This window comes from Garra rufa, chromosome 5, assembly GCF_049309525.1.
Source record: "Garra rufa chromosome 5, GarRuf1.0, whole genome shotgun sequence".
NCBI lineage: Eukaryota > Metazoa > Chordata > Actinopteri > Cypriniformes > Cyprinidae > Garra > Garra rufa.
In genome coordinates, this window is record NC_133365.1 from 40,246,683 (window position 1) to 40,256,887 (window position 10,205).

The 10,205-nt window shown below is 35.3% G+C and overlaps 1 protein-coding gene across 2 annotated transcripts; it reads right to left on the bottom strand.

Moving 5' to 3' along the window:
- Positions 1-2,951: 2,951 nt before the first annotated feature.
- On the bottom strand, positions 2,952-9,131 carry kat5a (K(lysine) acetyltransferase 5a). 2 transcript variants are annotated; one of them, XM_073840343.1, is made up of 15 exons: positions 9,069-9,131; positions 8,891-8,957; positions 8,609-8,677; positions 8,351-8,487; positions 8,125-8,193; positions 7,385-7,558; positions 7,193-7,273; positions 6,828-6,890; positions 5,905-6,153; positions 5,523-5,612; positions 4,701-4,841; positions 4,452-4,545; positions 4,060-4,219; positions 3,893-3,974; positions 2,952-3,752 (listed from the first exon to the last, which is right to left on the bottom strand). In XM_073840343.1, the coding sequence occupies exons 1-15, from the start codon at positions 9,081-9,083 to the stop codon at positions 3,618-3,620; spliced, it is 1,626 nt and encodes a 541-aa protein (XP_073696444.1). In that variant the 5' UTR covers positions 9,084-9,131; the 3' UTR covers positions 2,952-3,617. The 2 variants fall into 2 exon arrangements, with proteins under 2 accessions (XP_073696444.1, XP_073696445.1); XM_073840344.1 differs by lacking the exon at positions 8,125-8,193.
- Between the last annotated feature and the right edge of the window lie 1,074 nt (positions 9,132-10,205).

Genomic DNA, 10,205 nt, shown 5'->3' on the forward strand with positions numbered 1-10,205 from the left:
AAAAATATTTAGCAGCACCATGTGCGACTGACCCGACCAGCATATTTGTATTTGCGCTGAGTGGAGCTTCAAAGGTTTCTATGTATTTTGCACGTTGACTAATGTATCTCAAGTGTAGAGAGAGTGTAAATAAGAGACTGAATGGGCAGTAGCTTCGTTTATTATAATAGAGCTTTGTGAGATTGCGAACTAAAATGAGTGACAGCTTTTAATCATTTTTAAGGGAGTTTGTAAACGAGATACTGATTTATTACAACAGTTAAATAAACAAGAAGTTATTATTAAGTGACTTACATTGTCTGACTATAACACTATTGCCTGATTTTGCTCTATTTCGTCGTCAAAAGTAGTCTGAAACAAGTCACATTTGAGCTGCTGCTCATCTCCACTCAAACACAGCGGTGTTTCGTTTATGAATGAACGTGCGTTTTTAAACGAATCTAGTGAAATGATTCAATTTCCCATTAATAAAGAGTCACTTGCTTTATTCTTGAATGAACCATCCGTTCGAACGAATCAAATGAATGAAATGATTCAGTAATTAAATCAGTGTCTGACCACCACCTGCTGGCAGATTGTTCAGTTATTTAAATCATTTAATATTTCTGTGTTCAAAATTGTATATTTTTGTATACGATATAAGTGCAAGAGAAAAGCATGGAAATATATATTTTCCTCCCATCTCATATTTATTTGTCTTACAAACATTTATTGTGTTTGTTATTATAAGAATGTGGCCTGGTGGAAAGCGATCACTGATGCAGTTGCAATGTGTATATTGCAAAATATATGGTGCCCATATATATTGTGGAAAAGCTGGGGTTTCTTTACATGCTAAATGTAGTAGGGGGGAAAAAATCGATTTAAATCGTAAATCGGATTTTTTGTGAAAAAATCGGGGATTTTATTTTTAATCCATATCACCCACCCTCAAGCCATCTTACACTAAAAATAATGGTGCTTTTAAAGGTTCTTCACAGTGATGCTATAGAAGAACCATTTTTGGTTTCAAAAAGAACCATTCAGTCAAAGGTTCTTAAAAGAACCATTTCTTTTTTACCTTTTTATAATCTGAAGAACCTTCTTTCGCCACAAATAACCTTTTGTGAAACAGAAAGGTTCTTCAGATGTTAAAGGTTCTTTATGGAACCTTTTAGACAAAAAAAGGTTATTCTATGGCATTGTGAAGCACCTTTATTTTTAAGAGTGTAGGTGTATATGACTTCCTTCTTTCAGATGAATACAATCGGAGTAATGTTAAAAAAAAATGTCCTGGCTCTTCCGAGCTTTATAATGGCAGTGAATGGCTGTTGAGATTGTGAAGTTCAATAAAATGCATCCTTCCATCCATCCATCATAAAAGGACTCCACACGGCTCCAGTGGGTTAATAAAGGCATTCTAAAGCAATTTTTTGCGTAAGAAAAATATCCATATTTAAAACTTTATAAACTGTTATCTTTGGTTTCCGCTAAATGGTCGTACAAGCAGTCACAAGTTCCAGCAGATGACCTAGGTGTAGCGTAAGTTCAAAGTGACAAATGCATCGATTCACTTCAGAAGGCCTTTATTATTTATTTTGACTTCAAAATCTCAACAGCCATTCACTGCCATTTTAAATCTTGGAAGAACCAAGACATTTTTTATATTACTCCGGTTGTATTCATCTGAAAGAAGACTCAATAAATTAGAATGTTGTGGAAAAGTTTGTTTATTTCAGTAATTCAACTCAAATTGTGAAACTAGTGTATTAAATAAATTCAATGCACACAAACTAAAGTAGTTTAAGTCTTTGGTTCTTTTAATTGTGATGATTTTGGCTCACATTTGACACAAACCCACCAATTCACTAACTCAACAAATTAGAATATGGTGACATGCCAATCAGCTAATCAACTCAAAACACCTGCAAAGGTTTCCTGGGTCTTCAAAATGGTCTCTCAGCTTGGTTTACTAGGCTACACGACCATGTTGAAGACAGCTGAACTGACAGTTGTCCAGAAGACAATCATTGACACCCTTGACAAGGAGGGTAAGCCACAAACATTCATTGCCAAAGAAGCTGGCTGTTCACAGAGTGCTGTATCCAAGCATGTTAACAGAAAGGTGAGTGGAAGGGGATAAAGTGTGGAAGAAACCAACCGAGAGAACCGCAGCCTTGAGAGGCTTGTCAAGCAAAATTGTTTTAAGAATTTGAGTGAACTTCAAAAGGAATGGACTGAGGCTGGGGTCAAGGCATCTAGAGCTACCACACACAGACGTGTCAAGGAATTTGGCTACAGTTGTCGTATTCCTCTTGTTAAGCCACTCCTGGACCACAGACAACGTCGGAGGCGCCTTTCCTGGGCTAAGGAGTAGAAGAAATTGACTGTTGCCCAGTGGTCCAGAGCCCTTTTTTCAGATGAGAGGAAGTTTTGTATTTTATTTGGAAACCAAGGTCCTAGAGTCTGAAGAAAGGGTGGACAAGCTCATAGCCCAAGTTGCTTTAAGTCCAGTGTTAAGTGATGATTTGGGGTGCAATGTCATCTGCTGGTGTTGGTCCACTGTGTTTTTTGAAAACCAAAGTCACTGCACCCATTTACCAAGAAATTTTAGAGCACTTCATGCTTCCTTTTGCTGGCCAGCTTTTTAAAGATGGTGATTTCATTTTCCAGCAGGAAGTTGGTTAAATGACCATGGTGTTGGTGTGCTTGACTGGCCAGCAAACTCACCACACCTGAACCCCATAGAGATTCTATGGGGTATTATCAAGAGGAAAATGAGAAACAAGAGACCAAAAAATGCAGATGAGCTGAAGGCCACTGTCAAAGAAACCTGGGCTTCCATACCACCTCAGCAGTGCCACAGACTGATCATCTCCATGCCACGCCGAATTTAGGCAGTAATTAAAGCAAAAGGAGCCCCTACCAAGTATTGAGTACATAAATGAACATACTTTCCAGAAGGCCAACAATTCACTAAAAATGTTTTTTTTATTGGTCTTATGAAGTATTCCAATTTGTTGAGATAGTAAATTGGTGTTTTTTGTTAAATGTGAGCCAAATCATCACAATTAAAAGAACCAAAGACTTAAACTACTTCAGTCTGTGTGCATTTAAATAATTGAATATACAAGTTTCACAATTTGAGTTGAATTACTGAAATAAATGAACTTTTCCACAACATTCTAATTTACTGAGATGCACCTGTATACCTAGGATGGCTTGATGGTAGTAAATCATAGATTTATTTTTTTGTGGGTGAACTATCCCTTTAATCTTTCAAATATTGAACTGTATTCTTCTGAAAGGAGAAAGTCGTATACATCTAGGATGGCTAAATAAATGGAATAATTTTAATTTTTGGGTGAACGATTTATTTAAATGCATGTAATGCATCACATATTTCAGATAATGAAAATTATAGTGACTGAGAAAACACGTTAATAACCCCAAACAGTACAAACAGGCTGTTTATTTACACATCACATTCAGTTAGATTTTTGAAATGGCTCCAAATATTTATGGACAAGAACGTTATACAAAAACCATAGAAGTACATAAATACAAGACTATTTACAATATTTATGTTGGTTTTAATTCTTGTTTCCATCTGTGAGCTAGTGGCCATTCTCTGTACTTCACCACTTGCCCCTTTTGCTCCAGTCTTTAGGAGTGAAATGCAAGCATTTGGGATCAATGCGGAGGTGGCGTTTCTGCATGGCACGCTCGTGACCATCCACTATGTCCTCGGACAAGGTGAGGATATACTGACCCTGCAATGGAGAATAGCAAAACCAATCATGCTTAAGTGTCTGATTTAGCAAAGAATATGACTAATGTGACTTTCTACCCCAAAATAATTCAAATTGAAAAAGGTGCATCCTTTCACTCAAAGTGATTTTTTTTTTTTTACCTTGTAATAATTGATAAGGTTGAGGTATTGAAGAGTTGATATCACATCCTCTTTCTTGACACTCGTGATCTCGCTAATTTCACTAAGAACAACAAAAGCAAGAACATTGCTAGAAAACTGTGTCTACAAAGTATTTCCTTAGCACAATATTAACAGTGGGCACATACTTGATGGTGATCTGTGGCCGCTCTCCATTCTCTGATTTGAGGTCCATGAGTATCTCCAGAATGGTCTGGGACCAGTATGAACGATAGGAGAGCAGGCCCAAATCAGACAGAGGTTTCTCTGGGGTACCTGTCTTTCCTTCCACCTTTGAGAGCTCATAACCTTGGAGATAAGATGTGATGTGAAACAAGGCCCACAACATTCAGGGCTTAAAGGGATAGTTCACCCAAAAATGAAAATTCTGTCAAAACCCATAGACAGCAATGCAACTACCCCGTTCAAGTTTTGGATGAACTATCCCTTTAATATAATAAAAAACATTGAGGCATAAAAAACTGAGCAAAATGTTCTTTAGCTCAATTTGACTACTCATGAGAACTGTAAAATTACTCACTGAACTCAATAAGTAGTTTGCCATAGCCTCTTCTCTGATAAGGTGGTAAGGTCAGGATACAGGCCACATTATAGTCTTCTGTTGATTCCTTCTCCTTTAATGAAAGAGGGAAAAAAACATTTAATACAGTGGCCTCAAAGAATATTTGGACACTATATTAGATAATATCAAACCAAGAGGTATTCATTTTAAAGATAGCACAAGTAAATGTTTGAAAGATTAAAAGCATAAAACAGAGAAAGAATATACCTTTGAGAAGTAGCCAACTATATGAAACCCCTTGGAGTCATACTCTGTCATAACATAGAAGAGGAAAGGATCTGTGTCATAGTACAGGGTCTTATGGTCCAGGAAGCATTTGGCCAATAAACACAAATTTTGGGAATATGCCTGTGCAGTGAAAAAGAAGATATAAAAGACTATTAGGAAACCACAGATGTACAGTATGTGCTACAACATGTGCACTGGACCAACTTAGAGGAAAAGTGTCCGAACAGCAACATTTTAAATATTCTTCATTACGTTTAGCCATTTTAACATTCTCGTGTCAAATCACTAATTTTGTCAAAACTCTCATTTTTGTCATCTGCATGTACACTACCATTCAAAAGTTTGGGGTCAGTACATTTTTTTGTTTGTTTTTTTAGAAATTAATACTTTTATTCACCAAGGATGTATTAAATTAATAATTAAAAGTTTATTCAAAGTTAATAATAAATAATTTACATTGTTATAAATTTTTTTTTGAATAAACACAAAAATATTTGGCAGCAAAACTGTTGATATTATCCAACATTGGTCATTCTAATAATAAATCAGCATATTAGAATGATTTCTGAAGGATCATGTGACAGTAACAGCTGATAAAAATTCTTTTTCATCACAAGAATAAATTCTATTTTAAAGTATGTTAAAATAAAAAAAACATTATTTTATATTGTAAAAACATTTTGCAATATTGCTGTTTTTTTAATCAAATAGATGCAGCCTTGATGAGCAAAAGAGACTTCTTTAAAGACTATTACAAGTCTTACTAACCCCAAACTTTTGAACGGTAGTGTAATTACACACCTTGTTTTTTCTGCCATCTATTTCAAAAAAGGAGATGGTCCCTTTGCGGTAGATCTCATTTCCTGGTGGATGCCGAAGATTGCATTTTGTCTGGAAAAGTTACAGGAATAAAAGTTGTATAAAATGCAATACCAATTATATACAAAATATGTGTAACAAAAGAACTGGTCACATTTACTATTGTGACATTTCATTACAGTAAAAATGTTCACCAAGCAGACTTTGCTGGTGTTTAACTTGGTCAACAAAAAGCTTCTTGATTTAAATGTGACTTCAGTGTGTTTTGTGCTTTATGCATGGCTACACTATTGGCAATGGACAATGCCTGTGAAATTGCTTATGTGATCATACCGTAAGCCTAAAGTCCTGAAACTACTCTTACCAGGTGTCTTTGGAGACATTTGAGGCTCTTGAGGTATTTGAGACAGAATTCACAGAGGTAGAGAATGGGCAGAGAGGTGAGCTCCTGTGGGTATGGAGAGAAGTACCAAGGCTTCAGTCTGTGCCGGCCCAGCTCAATACAGTCTATGTTTTTCATTCGCGTCACAATGTCATCATGACTGCGGTCTGACACCAAGCTGCCAGTCATGCGTGGAGCAGATGGGATTCCATCAGAACTGTCCTGAGAGTCCTGCGATCAGAAAGTAGAGTCAGGGAGAATTGTATGAAACATCAATACATGAAGAACGTGAATGGCCCTCCTTTAACATACATAATATATATATATATATATATATATATATATATATATATATATATTTAAATGTCAGCTTTACCTGATTTGTTTACAAATATATATATAGTGGTGGCCAAAACTATTAGAACACAGTTTTTTTTCACCAGCTAAAAATGGTTTTAAGTCCGTTATTTCTATCTTTTGCTGTAGTGTGTCAGTAGGAAACAATCCATCATCCATCTAAAATGACATGAAGAAACAGAGCAAACTGGGACAGAATAAATCCATTAGAACTGTGGCAACGTCTCCAAGGTGCTTCAAGAGACCTACCTGCAAAGCAACCTAAAAATTTATGCAATGGATGGTCACAGCAAATGTAGATTTAATTTAATTAATATAAGTTAATTGATAAAGAAAATCTATTTATGACATTATTTTTGACAGCATCCTTATTTAACAGCACTTTTACACAAGTGCCTAAAACTTTAAACAGTTTCAATATAACATCGCTATTACTTTATTTACAAAATCCATTCTATCTAGAATCTCATTCTTTAACAACCCTAAGTCTCCATTCTGACAAAGCACTCAAACCAAAGCAAAAGCAATGGAAAGTAAAGAAGCCAAACCTCTCCTGGCAGCAAATAGACGGTGGAGCAGCGAGGGCTGTTATTCTGGAACATCTTTACCATCTAAAAAAAACACAAGGGGTTGCAAAGTGTTAGGAAATCTAATGGAGAAAGGTAAGCCATAGTAGAGCAGAAAGCAAAATTTCATTGGAAAACATTGTATAGATTTGGTTTTGGAATGCAGTTCTCACTAGTAGCCAGTGTTGGCTTCTAATATACTGTTTGCATAGCACAGAATATGTCTAATTATACTATATTTCACCTTTATAACAATAGTAAATAGTAGTATAACAAAGTACCTTAAGCTAAAAAAAATCATCATGATATATTGATTTTGATTTTTGTTGCAAGACAGCAGGACATACCTCATCTGTCCCTCCACAACTTTTTCTTTTTCTCCCAGGCTGAGGAGGAATGAGATGACGCTGGATGGACGTTGTGCCATTCTTCCAGGCGGAAGAAGCAGAGGAAATCAAAAAAGGTTTAAGACACTTTATACTTTATTACGAAAAAAGAGACAAACTACTCTTAAATTGTTTCAAACAGTCATTTCTTACTGTGGTGAGAGAGGTGAGTGGTTCATGCTCATCTCTGGATTTAATGGTGAAAGAGGTATCTCTCATTGCTGGGTAGACAGAGGCCTGACTCGCTTCCGCAGAACTAGGAAGTGAAGGCACTGGAGTCGCTGCGGTCACTTGTGTTGCCAAAGAGACCGACTCTGCCTTTCTTTTCTGTAAGATCAGACAGAAAAAAAGAGTTAGTGTAGCTAGCTAGTGTAGAAACTTTCTGCAACATTCTTTAAAAGGTACTAAAATCCATCATACTTAAAAACATAAACATGAGTAGACTTCTGCCACTTACCTCGTGAAAATAAAAACGAGTAATGAGTAATGTGCATGTTCTGATTAATGTGATCTGGCTATATTAAAAGTTTTTATATACAGATTACAAAATGAACAGATTTGCTTTACAAGTAACAAAACATATTTGTTTAGTTCCCTGTGCAATAAGTACTAAAATGAATCTAGTATTTTAGATTAATTTTCACATTATAACTTGGTAATTCCTTTTATGGTAACATCATTGTGCAATAAATATCTTTCATTTTCATAATGTAAATGTGACATAAATGGTTCTAAATGCTATCTGCAGTTTAAATTGAGACGAGGCAAAAATTGCATCCCTCACACTGTTTGAAAAATGTATAATGAGCTTGTTCTAAATAGTCTTTAATGCAGCCCATTCATTGTAAACTCAGATTGGTCAGAAAAAAAGAATGGGCAGGGATCGTCTGTACCGGTGTGGGGAGGGTTTTGCCTCTTGAAGGAGCTGAAGCAGACTGAACATGGAGATCTAGACTCTTCTTCTAAATTTGAACAGAAAGTGAGAAAGATGGTAAACGGACTGAACAGCATGCAAATTTGACAACATCTGCGAATGATATACTGTATACATTTGCCACTGAAGTGGGGGAGAGTTGTTTCTGTGTCTAGAACCACAGGAAACAGAACAGATTCTCTTACCACATCTCTTTCTGGGGAGCTCGGGCGAGACCCAGGCAGGCCATTCTTCATGGGAGTCTTTGCTTCTTTCTTGGGAAACTGGAGCTTTTTCATATCCAGCCGGTCTGGAGTAACCCACTCATCCAGGCGCTTATTGACTTAAAACAAACAACAAATTTTGCAGTTTTTCTTTTAACTTAAAGACTCAATCACGCATTGTATAAACACTCTGAAGGCAAGAAATGAGGTAAGTGATAAAAGCTAATAGTTAATACTCACAGTCAATATAGTGGACATAGTAGAGCTTTTTCCCAGGGGTGTCTTTGACACTGAGAATTTCAGCCAAAGCTATGAAGGGACGGAATTATAAATTACTTTTAGACAAGTAACGTTAAACAGTTAAATCCTTACATATCTAACTACATATAAAAATGTAAATATACATTATTATACTGCTATTCGCATGTAGCTGTGTTTGTATACATGAGCACTGACATGTAAACAGACAAGCTGCTAGTGTTCTGTGTATATTCCATACGCAGCTGTCAGGCTGATACTTACGCCATTCGTCTTCATTTTCTTGATTTTTCCTCAGCACGGGAAGGCGACAGCCCTCTGTGATTTCAACCTTTGAGGACATAACGCAATTATAAATGACATCGAGCAACAAAGACGGAACAAATGTCATTTAAATCGCCACAAAGACTACATAGAAACCCAGTGTCTCTCCATTACTCACCGAGTGATCCGCCATCTTTTTTTTTATCAGGCGCAGAGAAAAGTGCGTTACAGTACAAGGCCAGTCGCGTTCATTTTGCATTGAGTGACGCACTAACTGAACTATAATAGATAAAATTATTTTGTAGTATATATTATAGTTATATAGTATATATATATATATTATTTTGTAATGTATATATTATATTTATATAGTATATATATATATATATTATTTTGTAGTATATGTATTTATAGTATGGCTAGATTTTTTCTTTTTTATAGTATTTATATAGTGCTTGTTTTTGCATTTACGTGTAGAATAGTGAAGAAAACGTGTAAGGAGCAAATACAAAATATTTTGGAGCAAATAAGGTTAACTGTAATAAAATGTGATGATGAACTAAATTCGACGTTTAGATGAAAATCTTTATAAAAACTTTAGTTGTAGCATTTACTGCCAAATGTCCAATTTGAAAGATTATGTAAGGTACACTAAAATTATAAATACTACTAATAAAAAGAAGTTATTCTATATAGTTTAAGTATTACAGAAGGGCATTTCTTATTCAAATAGTTTGGATGTATCAGGAGCCTATAAAGTGAATACTAAATGTACAATAAGCAGAGTTCAGTTTAATTAGGCAAGAAAACAATGTGGTTAAAAATAGTGTATAGTAGTGTTATCTAAGTATTTTTGTTGGTATTTATTGGAAACTATATACAGTTGAAGTTGAAAGTTTACATACACCTTGCAGAATCTGCGAAGTGTTCATTATTTTACCAAAAAAATATGGATCATAGAAAATGCATGTTATTTTTGATTTAGCACTGACCTGAATAAGATATTTCACATAAAATATGTGTACATATAGTCCACATGAAAAAATAAACAAATTGTGGGACCTGAAGGACTTTTCTGAAGAACAGCGGACAGTTTAACTGTTCGGGGGAAACAAGAGACTCATGAACAACTATCACTAAACAAACAAACAAACAAACAAACAAAACACAACTGTGGAACATTCAGGTAACAACACAGTACTAAGAATCAAGTGTATGTAAACTTTTGAACAGGGTCATTTATTTCAACTATTATGTTCTCTTATTGACTATATGTGTCTTTTATGTCTCTTATTCAGGTCAGTACTAAATAAAA